Source organism: Vicia villosa, unplaced genomic scaffold (assembly GCF_029867415.1).
Source record: "Vicia villosa cultivar HV-30 ecotype Madison, WI unplaced genomic scaffold, Vvil1.0 ctg.003613F_1_1, whole genome shotgun sequence".
NCBI lineage: Eukaryota > Viridiplantae > Streptophyta > Magnoliopsida > Fabales > Fabaceae > Vicia > Vicia villosa.
The window spans coordinates 1,407-20,464 of record NW_026706254.1 but is presented as its reverse complement, the minus strand read 5'-3'; the positions used below and the strand labels follow the sequence as shown (position 1 = coordinate 20,464).

Below are 19,058 nucleotides of genomic sequence, written 5' to 3'. Positions count from 1 at the left end.
GAATTATTGTCAAAGAATGCAAGAAAACAACCCAGACTATATAAACATAACCTCACGGATCCATTGGGCACATTAATTTAACTCGAAATTGCTTCTAATCGAAAAAACCCCTTTTGAAGGTTATGAACCCTAAAAATGGTGGATTGTTCTACCTGCAGCAAAAACTCAATTAAATTATACAGATAGCCTCAGAATATCACCACCAGCACGAATATATAATCAAATTGTATTAACAATACGCGTATGTATGAAATCGAAGCTTCCAGAATTCGTCCAAATTGTGAACGTCAACGGCGAGGCTCTAGAGGTGTCAACGATTTGTGATGATCCAAAATCGTTCAGAAAAGGCCAGGGAATACGTTTTTGATCAATAGAAGCCCTTGGATTGGCCTTAAATCTTGACTTCCGTTTTTCTTTCTTCCTTGGGGTTTTTACGTTTTTTTTCTTTGGAAGCAGAGTTCCTTAGAGCTGCTGACCAAAATCCCTGTGACTGTGTAAATCCTATGCTTTTATAATGTTCATTTAGGTTTTTTTTCCAATAATCGTTGATTGAATCAGATTAAAATTTGATTGAGATTTGTTGCATTTTTAGAATGATTGAATTTGAAGAAGTTGAAGATGCAGGTTTTGATTTTGGCATGTTTGGATGTTTCTTGGTACTTTTCACGTTACCATTTGCATCTCTTTCATTTTGATTTAATGACAATAAAAACTCCTGATATTCCTAATGACTAAACATAATTATAATGGACAAATAAAAATAAAAAAAACATAGTATAATAATAATAGTATATAATGATAATATGAATCCAAAAAGGGAAAAGCTAACATGTGCCCCAAGGGCACAAGATAATTAGATAATTATAGAAAAAAATTCTTGGAACGCGTACATTCAATGTATCGAAACTTTAAATATGACTTTATTACATTTAATTACATTTAATTTTTTCTAATTATAGTATCCTTAACATGTGCCCTAAGGGCACATGTTAGCATGACCCATCTAAAAATAATATGAGAATGAACAATAACAATAAGGTAAATCTATTCTAAGTAAAAATAGAAATAATAACTATAAAAATAAGAAAAAAAATAAAAATATTATCAAACTAATAATTACTAAACTTAAAAATAATTTAAAACAAACCATTATATAAATGAATTTAGATTACTAAATATAAACTTATTTTAAATTAAACAAATATTTTAAACAAGCTATTTAAAAAGGCTAATGTTAGTAAAATTAAACCAAACTCTCATAAAACCAAAGTTAAAAAAAAAAAAGAAGTTAAATGTTAGAATAGGATGGGCAAATTTTGGGGTATGACAATGATTTGACATTCTTTTTTTAATTTTTTAAATAACATATGCTGAGCTGTTAATTGGAAGAGTAACTTAGTAAAAAAACCCTAAAATTACAATCTCTTCATCTTCATTCCTCTTTTACGGTTTGTGTTCTTTCTCAGGTTTCTCTACTAGGGTTTTTTTCCCAAGAGAAGGTGAAATTGCTCTCCACACGTCCATTCACTTTTGCCAACATTAACAATCTTCGTTCTATATATGCTAACTTGATTAAGTTTGTCATGGTTGCAGAATCTACAGTTTGCTGCTCACGATAGTGCTGTGGTCCCAGACAAGGGTTGAAAGGTGATAGTGTTGTGGTCCCTTGACATTGAATCTGAGGTAGGACTAGTTGTCTATTATTATATTCCCCTTTTACAAATCTTGGTTTGGTATAAAAAATGTTCATTGTGGGTCCAATGTTTATTGTCGTTTTCACTGGTTTTTTTAGGGATGGGTACATTTAAGGTAATATTTTACACTAAGGGCCGTTTTGCAAAAGATCCAAATCTGACCTACGAGGGTGGGGAAGTTTATGCTTTTACTGGTCAAGACACTGGGTCGTGGTCGTTTTTTGATTCATGTGATTTAATTATGTCTATAGATCCTGGGTTTGACGATAAAAAAGTTAGGATGTGGTGGAAGCATGTTGATGGTAGTCTAGAAAACGACCTCAATTCATTTAGGGATGATAGTGATGCTTTTGAGATGGCTGCTTCAGTCCATAATGAAGTAGGTGATATTGAAATATATGTTGAGCATAAACCAAGCACAGGGGATGCAACATTTATGGAGAATGTAAGGAAGAGGGAGAAGGGCATAATGGATGAAGGTGATGATGAAGCAAAGGGTGATGAGGGTTCCAGTGATGAGTCAATGAAGGATATTAAGTTTGAAGACAGTGAGGAAGAAAGGATGAATCCATTTGATGAAGGTTTTGATGAGGGTTTTAAAAAGGATGAATCCAATAAGCAACCAACTGCAGATGGTGCAGATGTTGCAGGCTCTAGTGAGGGTATGAATCATAGTTTGATTACACCTGAAATGGGTAAGGAACATGTCATTGAAGATGAGTATTTGACTGATGAGCTTGATAGTGGTGTTGAAGATGATAGTGATGATGATAGGCCTAGGGTTGTTAGGTTTAACGAGGAAGATTGGGTAAGAAAAGATTTTAAGTTCAAGGTAGGCATGGAATTTTCATCACTAAGGCAGTTCAAGACTTGTATTCTTGAGCATAATGTGCTTAATGGGAGGGATGTCAGGTTTGAGAAAAATGATGCAGTGAGATGTAGAGTTGTTTGCAAGGAGAAGGGATAGTGCAATTACACTGTGTTGTGTAGTAAAGTGTTAACATCAACTACATTTAAAATCAAGACATTGTTTGCTAAACACAAGTGTGGAAGACAATTTTTTAACAAGAGTGCCAAAGCTGAATGGGTTGCAAAAGTAATTGTTGATAGGATGAAAAATTGCAGCAAAATGAAATTGAATGATGTAATTGAAGATGTAAGAGTGAGATATGCAACTGAAATCCCTGGATGTAAGGCATTTAAGGCAAGGCAGATTTCCAAAAGGGTTATGGAAGGGGACTCTAGCAAACAGCACAGTCTATTGTGGTCATACGGGGCTGAATTGAGGAGGGCTTCCCCAGGAAACACCTTCAAGATGAACATACAAACTCCAGGACCAGGTTTGTTACCAAGGTTTGAAAGGTGTTATTTGTGCTTTGATGGAACAAAGAAAGCCCTGAAGTTAGCTTGTAGGCCTTTTATTGGACTAGATGGATGTCATCAAAAGCACAAGTATGGTGGGATATTGTTAATAGCTGTTGGGAGAGATCCAAATGACCAGTATTTACCCTTAGCTTTTGGAGTGGTGGAAACTGAGTCAAAAGACACTTGGAGTTGGTTTATGGAGCTTCTACTTCAGGATATTGGTGAAAAAAGATAGTGTTTCATTTCTGACCAATAAAAGGCATGTCTATTTTTTGGCAATCACTCCTTTTATTGGCTTTCACAATTAATGAAATGTTTTAATGATTTCATTGTTTTTCAGTGTCTTGTACAAGTGTTTGAGGAGCAATATCCATCTTTTGAACATAGGTTTTATGTAAAGCACTTGTATGCTAACTTTAAGAAAAAGTTTAGAGGTGGAACCCTATTTAGGGATCTCATGCTGGCTGCAGCAAAAGCTACATATGTGGAGGCTCATTAGCAATACATGCATAAGATCAAAGAGGCCAACAATGATGCTTTTGAATGGTTGGAAGCAATCCCAAAATCTAAGTGGTGTAAGCATGCTTTTCCTCTGTATAGTAAATGTGATGTCTTGATGAATAACTTAAATGAATCTTATTACAATGAGGAAACTATTTAGATATCTTTGTGTTACCCTAGGATTTCGACTTACTAAATAAATGGGCAACTAAGGCCCAAAATTGGCAATTGGGCCTCAATTTGGTGAGAAGGCCTGTTTACCCAGAAAAATGGTAAACAAGCGCTAGTTTCCTTTTTAAAGGTTACTTTGCGGAGTCAACTAGAATACTCCAGGACTGGTTGCTTTATTTTGTTATGTTATGTGTATCTGATTTGTATTAAATGTAAAATAGCGACTTTAACGTAAAAGTAAACACTGAAATTAAAGGCTTTAAAGTAAATCAAAGCAATAAAAAAGAAAGACAGTAAATGTGCACTGAAAGATAAAATGTAGTGTAAAATGATTGCATTTAATTAAACTGGTACGCATACGTACATTCCAAAGTTGCACTCGTTACTCATTGCGCAGAGATTTGAGTTTACTCGTGTGTATGTAGAAAATGCGGACCTCTAACTATTCCTATAAAACTTGCTTAAATAGAAAAAAAAAATAACTACTACTAACGGTCGACTGGCTATCAGTCAACACGTGTCTTCGACATGCAAGATCTTCAATTGTGAGACTTCCACGCGTCCTGTGAGAACTGCCAGAAAAACTGCCTGGAACTGCCTCTTAACTTCTACTGCCTCTCGACCTCCACTTCAGTTTCTGCAGCCAAAAATCCTTAAGTCTTCGCATCCTTTTGGTTTGGTCGAACGCTGAAGCCTCTGATCATCTTTCTAGTCGAACAGCTTCGACTACTAAGCGTTATTTGGTCGAACCACTTCGACCCAAATGGCAATGTAATTATTTAATTGAGGCCCAATTACCAATTTAGGGCCTTCTCACCAAATTGAGGCCCAATTGCCAATTTTGGGCCTTTGTTGCCCATTTATTTAGTAAGTCGAAATCCTAGGGTAACAAATTGCCCCTCCAAGCGACCTCTTTCGACTGACTTTAGGAAAGAGAAAGATGTCGTTTCAGTTCTTTCTTGGGTTTCGACTTTTGTTAATTCCCATTACGCCATGATTACGTTTCATTTTCCCAGGCACTAATTATTACCTAAACGCTAGGTAATGGGCTATTAACTGCTTCCAGCTTGCTTGTGTCAGTTTCCAAGATATTTAATACGATTTTTGATCTTCTAACTTTCTTCTCCCACGTTTGTCTTGCTGAAGTAACTACACATTCTCTATATATAGCCTCATTCCTTCCACTTCTTTTTTACATCTCCTTACGCACAACACCTTAAACTCTTTCATCTTTTCAATCTTTTCAAACTATGGCACAACCTTTAACAAATGCCAACATAAGATCCTGCATTAAGAAAGAATTTAAGCTTTCTGCAGAAGAGTTTGATGCGAATCATATCAATGCTCGTGCCCTCTATGCTAGCCAGGGGCTTGCATTTTATCCTGAAATTCTAGATGGAAACATCTATCCCTGCATGCTGATTGAGTTCTGGAGATTTGCATCTTTGCGCATAGATCCAGAAGGGAGGACTACTATAACCTCCACCATTCGAGGGGCTCATGTCATCATCACTCCCTCAACAATCTCTGATTTGTTGAAATGCAGCAATACCGGTGCAACGTTTGTTGACAACACCTTCGACATGAACACTTCTAATATGTTAAGGGATCTCATGGACAATGACCCCTTTTGTGCCAGAGTTATCAAAATTTGGCACCAGCTTTTGGTAGGCAACTTCCGTCCGCGCAACCATAATAAAAATAAAATTATGGTGGAAGACTTGGAGTTCATTTCTTGTGCTCTTCAGGGGAAGAAAATCAACTTTCCTCTTTTGATTTTTAAACAACTCGTGGAAGCGGTCTCTTCGACGGCCTCTCGTCAAGGAATGGTGACTTGTCTTCCTTATAGAAGATTCTTGTCTTACCTATTTCTCAAGCAAGGTGTAGTGAGGAAAATGCGCAGGGCCGGGCGCATAGAGAAGTTCGAAGCCGAAAGTCTGCCTCTACTATCTTTGGAGGACATCGACCAAAGAGTTCACTAATATTGGATATTTTAGTGGCTTTAGGGCCTACCAGTTTTTTTTTTTTTTTGTAATGATTGCGCCTTCTATGAAGGAACTTTTTGTAATGACTGGCCAAGTTTTCTAGCCATTTTAATATAATTCCTTTCATTCTCTTATGTGAATTTCTTGAAGTATAGGTTTATATTTTTTCAAATACTTACCATTTACCCTCAAGATTCGACCATCTGAATTTAGTTCTTCGATTTCATACGCATTGTTTGAAAATACTTGCAAAATCTTAAACGGTCCTTCCCAACTTGGGGACCATTTACCCAGTAACTTATTCCTTTGATCCATAGGTAGAATCACCTTCCATACATAGTCACCTACCATGAATGTCTTCTCCTTGACTTTCTTGTTGTAGGCCTTCGCCACTTTTTCCTTTTGTCTTATTAATCTATCCAACGCTATTAGCCTCTCTTCGTCTAATTCGACTAACTCATCTAACATCATATTCCAGTATTCGTCAGACGACAGACTGTTTTGTCGTTGAATTCTTGTTGACTGTAGGTGAATTTCTGCAGGCAACACAGCATCATGTCCAAATGTCAAACGAAATGGAGTAGTTTTTATTGCTTCCTTTGGTGACGTTCGACAAGCCCAAAGGATTTGGTCGAGCGTTTGATGCCAATTTCTTGGCTTTTTTCCCACATGCTTCTTTATTAAATTTATGATAACTTTATTAGCAGCTTCGACCTGACCATTTGCCTGGGCATAATATGGAGTAGATGTTAGCAATTTAAACCCTGTTTCCGCTGCAAAAGCTTGCATTTTTTGACCAACAAAAATTGATCCTTGATCAGTAGTAATAGTTTCTGGGATCCCATATCTGTAGATAATGTGTCTTTGTATGAAACTAATCACTGCTTCTTGATCAGCATTAACCAGTGGGATTGCTTCTATCCATTTAGTAAAATAATCTATTCCTACTAAAATGAATCTTTGTTGCTTAGAAGACGCAGGTTTGATTTCTCCTATCAAATCCAAAGCCCATCCTCTAAAAGGCCAAGGTTTAATGATCGCATGCAATTCACTGGCTGGAACATGTTGAATACCTGAAAATTTCTGGCACTCCTGGCATCCTCTTGCATATTCAATACAGTCTTTTAGCATTGTCGGCCAATATAAACCTTGTCTAAACAACAACCATTTCACTTATGACCTGATTGATGAGCTCCACAAACACCACTATGAACCTCTGACACAGCCAAATATGCTTCAGCTTCACTTAAGCATTTCAACAACACACCCTCAGCTGTTTTCTTGTATAAATCATTTCCTAATATCACATAGTTTAGAGCTCTATATTTAATCTTTCGATCAGTTCCTCCGACTGGATTATTTAGGTATTGGACCAATGGGTTCCTCCAATCAGCATCACTCATATTGTCGATGGCAAAAATTTCCAAGGCATACAGATTTTTTATTTCAACATCATCATCTACCCCCTCGACTTTTGACGTCGACTATTGACCAAATACTTCATGAGTTTCTTTATTCTTGATTTCGACCATATCTTCCAACTTGTCTTTAGAAACTCTATACCCAGAAGCAATTTGTGCCAATTCATTGGCAATGTAATTGTTGGATCTTGGTACATGCAAGATCTCAACATGTTCGAAGCTTTCTAATAAGCGTATCACGATTGCATAATACATTATTAGATTTTCTTTAATGCACTTATACTCTTTCTTGATTTGTCGAATCACTAATTCGGAATCACCTCGAATCTCAACCCGGGTTGCCCCTAAATCTATTAGGGCCTTCAAACCAGTTATCAAGGCTTCATATTCGACCTCGTTGTTAGAGCATACTTCTTTCATTTTGTAATGGAACTTAGTTGGAAGTCCCTTAGGGGAAACAATTAGGACTCCAATGCCTGAACCATTTTTGTGACTAGAGCCATCGAAAAACAATTTCCAGTTAGTTTGCTCGACTTGATTTACAGACGAGTCAACTAACCCATGGTCGACTATAAAATCAGCCACAACTTGTCCTTTCATAGCTTTTAAAGGGACATATGTTAAGGAAAATTCAGTTAGCGCTAAGGCCCACTTACCAATTCGACTATGCCAAATTGGTTTAGACAACATATGTTTAATAATATCAAAATGAGAGGACACATACACATCAACAGGCTTTATATATTGCTTGAGTTTGTTACATGAGAAATACAAGCATAAGCATAATTTTTCAATATCATTATACCTAGTTTCAGCATCTACTAGGGTTCGACTTAGATAATATATGGCTCTTTCGACGCCATTATCATCTTCTTGGGCCAACATACTCCCAATTGTCGAGCCTGATGCAGCTATGTATAATTTCATACTCTTCGTCCTATTGGGGGGTAACAAAATAGGAGGCTTAGTTAAATAAGCTTTTATTAGGTCGAATGCCTGTTGATGTTCTTGTTCCCATTTGAATTGATCTTGGTTCTTGAGTTTCACAAGTGGTGAAAATATCTTCGTTTTGCCACTTAGATTTGAGATGAATCTCCTCAAGAAATTAATCTTCCCCAACAATGACTGGAGTTGTTTCTTTGTTTCTGGCGCCTTTAGCTCCAAGATTGCTTTCGTCTTATTTTGGTTTATCTCAATGCCTTTCTTGTGAACCACGAAGCCTAGGAAATCCCCTGCATGTACACCAAAAGCACATTTTAAAGGGTTCATTTTGAGTCCATATTTCCTCATACGTTCAAAAGATTGTCGAAGATGGTCTAAATGACCATTTTCAGAGTCAGATTTTATTACAATATCATCAATATAAACCTGCATAAACTTGTCAATAAAATCATGAAACATGGAATTCATGGCTCGTTGGTATGTAGCTCCAGCATTTTTTAAACCAAAAGGCATCACCACCCATTCATAAGTTCCTAAAGCACCTGGGCATCGAAACGCCGTCTTAGGTACATCTTCGTCAGCTATAAAAATTTGGTTATAGCCTGAATATCCATCCAATAAACTGAGATATACAAATCTGGCTGCAGAGTCGACTAACATTTCAGCAACTGGCATGGGATATTCATCTTTAGGAGTAGCCTTATTTAAATCTCTGAAATCGATGCATACACGAAGGCTACCATTTTTCTTTATGACAGGCACTATATTAGCTAACCATTCGACATACCTCGCAGTTCGAATAAACTTGCTTTTCAGCAATCTTTCAATTTCTATTTTGATTTTTTCCATAACCTCTGGCGCAAATCTTCTAGGAAGCTGCTTGATAGGTTTCTTCCCTGGGTTTAATGGTAGTCGATGCTCCACCACCTGTCGACTTAAACCAGGCATTTCATTGTAATCCCATGCAAAACAATCTTTGTATTCTTTCAAAAGTCGAGTCAATTTGGTCTTTAGGTCACTTGTAAGCCTTGTACTTACATAAGTAGGCCTTTTAATGACTCCATCACCTAAGTCAATTTCCTCAAGAGGATCTTGAGCTTGCATCCTTTTTACCGATCCTGATGGATCCATTTCGAAACCTAAAGGTTCGTCATCGTATATCCCGTCGAGTCGTTCGACTTGGTGATCGACTTCTTGATCGTTTTCACTTTTTACTATCATGGCCTCAATCGTCATATTTTTCTCTAGTTCGGCTTCTAAAGCCGCTTTTTCTTTGTTCTCGGCCAAATAGGCCGTTATTCGAGCCAGGTATTCTGACTCAGTGGTCATCGTCTTTGATTGTCGTCCTCTGCTCTGGAGGACTTTCATGGTTCAATGGTTCATTAGGATCTTCTTTATTCCAAATGAAACCATAATTTGGGTCTAAGTTCAGATACTTAGACACACTTTCATCAGAAGGATATACATCTTCTGCTTTGTAGCAAGGAGCTACATTTGCCAAATGCTGGTCAAAGTGTTTGCGACCACTTTCAGTTTTGTAATAACTTTGGTCAGCTTCAATATTCTCCACTATACCATCTGACCTCCAAATGGCCACACGCTGATGTAAGGTGGAAGGAACTGCCCCAATACCATGGATCCATTCTCGACCCAACAGCAGTTTAAAATTTGCCTGCGATGCAATCACCATGAAGACGGTTGACCTGACAGACGAACCAACAGCTAGTTTTACTTGAATTACTCCAAGTATTCCACTTGTCTTGCCCTCATAATTTGACAGTACCATATTATGGGGTCTCAAGTCCTTATCCGACTTTCCCACTTTCTGAAGTGAAGAATAGGGTATTAAGTTTACAGCAGCCCCACCATCGACAAACACTTTGTTTATTGGAACACCATCCACTTTCGCCCTTATGAATAAAGGCTTCAAATGATACATCATTCCTCGACCTGGCCTCTCAAACACAGCCTTTTGCTCTTCTACCACTCCTTTTCCCATCACGTAGTAACAAACAGGTGTTTCTTCCACAATCTCGTCAGGAAGAAAATCATCTTCATTTTCAGATACCTCAGAGATTCTGTCGAACTCAGCCGGGAGTACAGAAACAATCCCACAGTCGATTAGCAATTCATCTGACTCTATGTCAAAGTTATCATCGACTTCTTCGTCTGACAATGGAGAATACCCAGGCTCTTTTTCTGTATTTGGGATTGGAGCATCGTCGTCGACCAATTCTTTGATCAATTTCTTTCCTAGGATCATCCCAGCAGCTAATCTTTCATTTGCTATTTTAGCCTGCTCCTCAGTCAACTTCCTATGAAAGGGTTTTGCCTGATAGTGAGAAAATCCTGCCTGCACCATTTTTGAACCCTCTTGTCCATTCTTGTGGCTTCTTTGGTAACGCCTCCATTGCGTTCGAGTCATGGGGTTCTTTCCTTTGTAGTTTGGAGATATGTAATCTTTTCTTTTAGATCCACTATCAGTCCAAGAACCTTCAGCATTGGTTCCATCGCCTTCAATCTGCCATTCTGGATGTTTACCTCTGAAGTTAATGGGTTTCACCCATTTGTCTTCAGGGACATCCGTCTTGGGACGGAAAGTCCTTGGTTTTTCAAACATCTTCCTGTATTCTCCAGCCTTTCGACCACTGTTTTCTCCTGTGTACATGAATTGACGATTCTTGCCTCGACGAGGGTCGAACCTCACTTTGTTTGCAGCATCGACATTAAAAACAGCATCACACCTTGGGCATAATCCAACTTGAGAGTTGTTATTGTGGCATCTCTCGAGGAATTTCAAAAGACTCTCTTTTGGTTCAGGATAAACCATGTTCAAAACTTTGCCATCAGTAGCGCCGTTTTGCTTTCTAACGAAACCATCAGTAGTCTCGACCATCATCACATCAGCAAGCTCAGTATAGTGAGCCTCTTCGACTTGCAAAGGATCAGTATCAACTTGCATTGATGACTTTGGCTTTTCTCCAAACTGTAACCTTCCTTCTTTTAAAGCTTTTTACACTAAATCCCTGAAAAGGACACATTGAGAAGTTTTATGACCCAAGAAATTATGAAATTTACAAAATCCTCTTTTTTTTCTTTTGTTCAAGAGGAGGATTTTTAAGTCCCAGGGGTACTATGATTTGCCCATCAGAAACCAACAAATCAAATATTTCATCACATTTCGTTATATCAAATGAATACGTTTTACTAGAGAATTTTTCATTTTTACTTTCAACCAGATTTTTATCTTTTGAAGGTCTAAGCAATTTAAAAATATAAGGTGGTCCTGGCTTTAATTCAGCCACGTTAACCTCTCCCTCTTCGTATTCATCGTCACTATTAGAGTCGAACTCACCTGTAGTAACATAAGCTATTTTCTCTTTCTTATGATACTTATTAGCCCTAGCCTTTTCAGCCTTTAGCCTTTCGACCTGGCGTACTCTATCTGCCAGTTGTGCCATGTCTCTCAAATGTTGGGTGTCTAATTTCTTCCTTATGGAATAATCTAACCCACCTGCAGCCATTTCGACTAACTCATGTTCAGGAATTTGTGTAAAACATCTAGCTTTCAGTAACCTAAAACGGTTTAGATAGTCATCGACTGGTTCTGTACCCTTTCGTCTAACTCCTGCTAATTCTTTCAAGCTAATTTTCGACTGTCCCATATAAAATTGTTCATGAAACAATCGTTCTAATTGGTTCCATGAGAACAAAGATTGGGGAGATAAGGTCGTGAACCAAGTAAATGCATTTTTCGTTAAAGAACTTGGAAAATACTTCATCTTTAGATTTTCATTGTTTGCTATTTCTCTAGCCTCTGTCTGGAACCTAGCAATATGTTCGACCGTCGACTCGCTAGTCTCACCAGCAAATTTGGTGAATTTTGGGACTTTCCACCCCCTAGGCAATTCTGTTTGCCTTACATATTCTGACAACGGAGAAACGAAATTTGGTCTATGCAAACCTACATTTATCCCATTTTGGACTAAAATTTGTTCGACTACATTAGAGATATTATTGTGTCCAACATTGACATCTTGCTGGATGTTCCTAAGAACCTGATCAGCATCTTGATGCCTTTGTACTATTCTAGGGATCTCTTGCTCAATTTGATCTCCTTGTCCTATAGGTTCGACCCCTCTCACATTCGACCCTTGAGTAGTCGAAAGGTTTGGTTGTGGGGGCGCTCCAAAGAAATCTGTAATTCTGGCCATTTGTCCCGCCAATATTTCATAACTTTGATTCGTGTTATTTATCATGGGAGTAAAAACAGTTCCCATTTGTTGAGTAAGGGCATTCACCATTTCATGATTACTTTCGTCCATTTGTTGTCGAATTGACAACATTGATGTAGTACTTAAAGATGGCAAAACCTGGTGATTATATCCCATACTTATGGGTCGACCCCCCAGACTTGATGTGCTTGTAGCCATCATGCTGTCAGAATATAATGAAGGATTTGTGTGCAAACCTTGCATCATAGACGTGGGCATTCCAAACTGAGGGTTAAAACTTGGTGGAAGTATCATTCCATGAAACGGCGGTCGTAATGGATTCAACGGTGACCGTACATTCGTTGGTGATGATACCATTATTGCTGCCGTCGATCCACCAGCATTTGTTGCTCCAACTTGGGACGAATCTGCGGCATTTTGTGGTGTTCCTCCGGTCAGAACACCTCCTTGATTTCCAGAAAGATCAGAATTATTTGTATTAACTTCAGCCATGTTAGTTAATTTCCGACCACTTCTTAATATCATTCATAACTAAAGAAAAATAAAGAACAATCGACGAGTCCCACTGGGCGTGCCAATTTGTTTACCCAGAAAATGGTAAACAAGCGCTAGTTTCCTTTTTAAAGGTTACTTTGCGGAGTCAACTAGAATACTCCAGGACTGATTGCTTTATTTTGTTATGTTATGTGTATCTGATTTGTATTAAATGTAAAATAGCGACTTTAACGTAAAAGTAAACACTGAAATTAAAGGCTTTAAAGTAAATCAAAGCAATAAAAAAGAAAGACAGTAAATGTGCACTGAAAGATAAAATGTAGTGTAAAATGATTGCATTTAATTAAACTGGTACGCATACGTACATTCCAAAGTTGCACTCGTTACTCATTGCGCAGAGATTTGAGTTTACTCGTGTGTATGTAGAAAATGCGGACCTCTAACTATTCCTATAAAACTTGCTTAAATAGAGAAATAAAATAACTACTACTAACGGTCGACTGGCTATCAGTCAACACGTGTCTTCGACATGCAAGATCTTCAATTGTGAGACTTCCACGCGTCGTGTGAGAACTGCCAGAAAAACTGCCTGGAACTGCCTCTTAACTTCTACTGCCTCTTGACCTCCACTTCAGTTTCTGCAGCCAAAAATCCTTAAGTCTTCGCATCCTTTTGGTTTGGTCGAACGCTGAAGCCTCTGATCATCTTTCTAGTCGAACATCTTCGACTACTAAGCGTTATTTGGTCGAACCACTTCGACCCAAATGGCAATGTAATTATTTAATTGAGGCCTAATTACCAATTTAGGGCCTTCTCACCAAATTGAGGCCCAATTGCCAATTTTGGGCCTTAGTTGCCCATTTATTTAGTAAGTCGAAATCCTAGGGTAACAAGGCCCTAAATTGGTAATTGTGCCTCAATTAAATAATTACATTGCCATTTGGGTCGAAGTGGTTCGACCAAATAACGCTTAGTAGTCGAAGCTGTTCGACTAGAAAGATGATCAGAGGCTTCAGCGTTCGACCAAACCAAAAGGATGCGAAGACTTAAGGATTTTTGGCTGCAGAAACTGAACTGGAGGTCGAGAGGCAGTAGAAGTTAAGAGGCAGTTCCAGGCAGTTTTTCTGGCAGTTCTCACAGGACGCGTGGAAGTCTCACAATTGAAGATCTTGCATGTCGAAGACACGTGTTGACTGATAGCCAGTCGACCGTTAGTAGTAGTTATTTTATTTTTCTATTTAAGCAAGTTTTATAGGAATAGTTAGAGGTCCGCATTTTCTACATACACACAAGTAAACTCAAATCTCTGCGCAATGAGTAACGAGTGCAACTTTGGAATGTACGTATGCGTACCAGTTTAATTAAATGCAATCATTTTACACTACATTTTATCTTTCAGTGCACATTTACTGTCTTTCTTTTTTATTGCTTTGATTTACTTTAAAGCCTTTAATTTCAGTGTTTACTTTTACGTTAAAGTCGCTATTTTACATTTAATACAAATCAGATACACATAACATAACAAAATAAAGCAATCAGTCCTGGAGTATTCTAGTTGACTCCGCAAAGTAACCTTTAAAAAGGAAACTAGCGCTTGTTTACCATTTTTCTGGGTAAACAAATTGGCACGCCCAGTGGGACTCGTCGATTGTTCTTTATTTTTCTTTAGTTATGAATGATATTAAGAAGTGGTCGGAAATTAACTAACATGGCTGAAGTTAATACAAATAATTCTGATCTTTCTGGAAATCAAGGAGGTGTTCTGACCGGAGGAACACCACAAAATGCCGCAGATTCGTCCCCAGTTGGAGCAACAAATGCTGGTGGATCGACGGCAGCAATAATGGTATCATCACCAACGAATGTACGGTCACCGTTGAATCCATTACGACCGCTGTTTCATGGAATGATACCTCCACCAGGTTTTAACCCTCAGTTTGGAATGCCCACGTCTATGATGCAAGGTTTGCACACAAATCCTTCATTATATTCTTACAGCATGATGGCTACAAGCACATCAAGTCTGGGGGGTCGACCCATAAGTATGGGATATAATCACCAGGTTTTGCCATCTTTAAGTACTACGTCAATATTGTCAATTCGACAACAAATGGACGAAAGTAATCATGAAATGGTGAATGCCCTTACTCAACAAATGGGAACTGTTTTTACTCCCATGATAAATAACACGAATCAAAGTTATGAAATATTGGCGGGACAAATGGCCAGAATTGCAGATTTCTTTGGAGCGCCCCCACAACCAAACCTTTTGACTACTCAAGGGTCGATTGTGAGAGGGGTCGAACCTATAGGACAAGGAGATCAAATTGAGCAAGAGATCCCTAGAATAGTACAAAGGCATCAAGATGCTGACCAGGTTCTTAGGAACATCCAGCAAGATGTCAATGTTGGACACAATAATATCTCTAATGTAGTCGAACAAATTTTAGTCCAAAATGGGATAAATGTAGGTTTGCATAGACCAAATTTCGTTTCCCCGTTGTCAGAATATGTAAGGCAAACAGAATTGCCTAGGGGGTGGAAAGTCCCAAAATTCACCAAATTTGCTGGTGAGACTGGCGAGTCGACGGTCGAACATATTGCTAGGTTCCAGACAGAGGCTGGAGAAATAGCAAACAATGAAAATCTAAAGATGAAGTATTTTCCAAGTTCTTTAACGAAAAATGCATTTACTTGGTTCACGACCATATCTCCCCAATCTTTGTTCTCATGGAACCAATTAGAACGATTGTTTCATGAACAATTTTATATGGGACAGTCGAAAATTAGCTTGAAAGAATTAGCAGGAGTTAGACGAAAGGGTACAGAACCAGTCGATGACTATCTAAACCGTTTTAGGTTACTGAAAGCTAGATGTTTTACACAAATTCCTGAACATGAGTTAGTCGAAATGGCTGCAGGTGGGTTAGATTATTCCATAAGGAAGAAATTAGACACCCAACATTTGAGAGACATGGCACAACTGGCAGATAGAGTACGCCAGGTCGAAAGGCTAAAGGCTGAAAAGGCTAGGGCTAATAAGTATCATAAGAAAGAGAAAATAGCTTATGTTACTACAGGTGAGTTCGACTCTAATAGTGACGATGAATACGAAGAGGGAGAGGTTAACGTGGCTGAATTAAAGCCAGGACCACCTTATATTTGTAAATTGCTTAGACCTTCAAAAGATAAAAATCTGGTTGAAAGTAAAAATGAGAAATTCTCTAGTAAGACGTATTCATTTGATATAACGAAATGTGATGAAATATTTGATTTGTTGGTTTCTGATGGGCAAATCATAGTACCCCCAGGACTTAAAAATCCTCCTCTTGAACAAAAGAAAAAAAAGAGGATTTTGTAAATTTCATAATTTCTTGGGTCATAAAACTTCTCAATGTGTCCTTTTCAGGGATTTAGTGCAAAAAGCTTTTAAAGAAGGAAGGTTACAGTTTGGAGAAAAGCCAAAGTCATCAATGCAAGTTGATACTGATCCTTTGCAAGTCGAAGAGGCTCACTATACTGAGCTTGCTGATGTGATGATGGTCGAGACTACTGATGGTTTCGTTAGAAAGCAAAACAGCGCTACTGATGGCAAAGTTTTGAACATGGTTTATCCTGAACCAAAAGAGAGTCTTTTGAAATTCCTCGAGAGATGCCACAATAACAACTCTCAAGTTGGATTATGCCCAAGGTGTGATGCTGTTTTTAATGTCGATGCTGCAAACAAAGTGAGGTTCGACCCTCGTCGAGGCAAGAATCGTCAATTCATGTATACAGGAGAAAACAGTGGTCGAAAGGCTGGAGAATACAGGAAGATGTTTGAAAAACCAAGGACTTTCCGTCCCAAGACGGATGTCCCTGAAGACAAATGGGTGAAACCCATTAACTTTAGAGGTAAACGTCCAGAATGGCAGATTCAAGGCGATGGAACCAATGCTAAAGGTTCTTGGACTGATAGTGGATCTAAAAGAAAAGATTACATATCTCCAAACTACAAAGGAAAGAACCCCATGACTCGAACGCAATGGAGGCGTTACCAAAGAAGCCACAAGAACGGACAAGAGGGTTCAAAAATGGTGCAGGCAGGATTTTCTCACTATCAGGCAAAACCCTTTCATAGGAAGTTGACTGAGGAGCAAGCTAAAATAGCAAATGAAAGATTAGCTGCTGGGATGATCCTAGGAAAGAAATTGATCAAAGAATTGGTCGACGACGATGCTCCAATCCCAAATACAGAAAAAGAGCCTGAGTATTCTCCATTGTCAGACGAAGAAGTCGATGATAACTTTGACATAGAGTCAGATGAATTTCTAATCGACTGTGGGATTGTTTCTGTACTCCCGGCTGAGTTAGACAGAATCTCTGAGGTATCTGAAAATGAAGATGATTTTCTTCCTGACGAGAATGTGGAAGAAACACCTGTTTGTTACTACGTGATGGGAAAAGGAGTGGTAGAAGAGCAAAAGGCTGTGTTTGAGAGGCCAGGTCGAGGAATGATGTATCATTTGAAGCCTTTATTCATAAGGGCGAAAGTGGATGGTGTTCCAATAAACAAAGTGTTTGTCGATGGTGGGGCTGCTGTAAACTTAATGCCCTATTCTTCACTTCAGAAAGTGGGAAAGTCGGATAAGGACTTGAGACCCCATAATATGGTACTGTCAAATTATGAGGGCAAGACAAGTGGAATACTTGGAGTAATTCAAGTAAAACTAGCTGTTGGTTCGTCTGTCAGGTCAACCGTCTTCATGGTGATTGCATCGCAGGCAAATTTTAAACTGCTGTTGGGTCGGGAATGGATCCATGGTATTGGGGCAGTTCCTTCCACCTTACATCAGCGTGTGGCCATTTGGAGGTCAGATGGTATAGTGGAGAATATTGAAGCTGACCAAAGTTATTACAAAACTGAAAGTGGTCGCAAACACTTCGACCAGCATTTGGCAAATGTAGCTCCTTGCTACAAAGCAGAAGATGTATATCCTTCTGATGAAAGTGTGTCTAAGTATCTGAACTTAGACCCAAATTATGGTTTCATTTGGAATAAAGAAGATCCTAATGAACCATTGAACCATGAAAGTCCTCTAGAGCAGAGGACGACAATCAAAGACGATGACCACTGAGTCAGAATACCTGGCTCGAATAACGGCCTATTTGGCCGAGAACAAAGAAAAAGCGGCTTTAGAAGCCGAACTAGAGAAAAATATGACGATTGAGGCCATGATAGTAAAAAGTGAAAACGATCAAGAAGTCGATCACCAAGTCGAACGACTCGACGGGATATACGATGACGAACCTTTAGGTTTCGAAATGGATCCATCAGGATCGGTAAAAAGAATGCAAGCTCAAGATCCTCTTGAGGAAATTGACTTAGGTGATGGAGTCATTAAAAGGCCTACTTATGTAAGTACAAGGCTTACAAGTGACCTAAAGACCAAATTGACTCGACTTTTGAAAAAATACAAAGATTGTTTTGCATGGGATTACAATGAAATGCCTGGTTTAAGTCGACAGGTGGTGGAGCATCGACTACCATTAAACCCAGGGAAGAAACCTATCAAGCAGCTTCCTAGAAGATTTGCGCCAGAGGTTATGGAAAAAATCAAAATAGAAATTGAAAGATTGCTGAAAAGCAAGTTTATTCGAACTGCGAGGTATGTCGAATGGTTAGCTAATATAGTGCCTGTCATAAAGAAAAATGGTAGCCTTCGTGTATGCATCGATTTCAGAGATTTAAATAAGGCTACTCCTAAAGATGAATATCCCATGCCAGTTGCTGAAATGTTAGTCGACTCTGCAGCCGGATTTGAATATCTCAGTTTATTGGATGGATATTCAGGCTATAACCAAATTTTTATAGCTGACGAAGATATACCTAAGACGGCGTTTCGATGCCCAGGTGCTTTAGGAACTTATGAATGGGTGGTGATGCCTTTTGGTTTAAAAAATGCTGGAGCTACATACCAACGAGCCATGAATTCCATGTTTCATGATTTTATTGACAAGTTTATGCAGGTTTATATTGATGATATTGTAATAAAATCTGACTCTGAAAATGGTCATTTAGACCATCTTCGACAATCTTTTGAACGTATGAGGAAATATGGACTCAAAATGAACCCTTTAAAATGTGCTTTTGGTGTACATGCAGGGGATTTCCTAGGCTTCGTGGTTCACAAGAAAGGCATTGAGATAAACCAAAATAAGACGAAAGCAATCTTGGAGCTAAAGGCGCCAGAAACAAAGAAACAACTC

At 38.5% G+C, this 19,058-nt stretch overlaps 1 protein-coding gene across 1 annotated transcript; it reads left to right on the top strand.

The window, feature by feature from the left end:
• Positions 1-1,794: 1,794 nt before the first annotated feature.
• On the top strand, positions 1,795-3,294 carry LOC131641278 (uncharacterized). Its single transcript, XM_058911584.1, has 2 exons — positions 1,795-2,625; positions 2,719-3,294. Exons 1-2 carry the CDS (start codon positions 1,795-1,797, stop codon positions 3,292-3,294), a joined length of 1,407 nt encoding a protein of 468 aa, XP_058767567.1.
• Positions 3,295-19,058: the final 15,764 nt, after the last annotated feature.

Bases quoted from the DNA above. Each gene is read 5' to 3' on its own strand.
- LOC131641278 (XM_058911584.1), top strand. From the start codon at position 1,795: ATGGGTACATTTAAGGTAATATTTTACACTAAGGGCCGTTTTGCAAAA. The intron at 2,626-2,718 runs GTGAGATGTAGA...TTTAAAATCAAG, and splicing joins GGTTTGAGAAAAATGATGCA to ACATTGTTTGCTAAACACAA.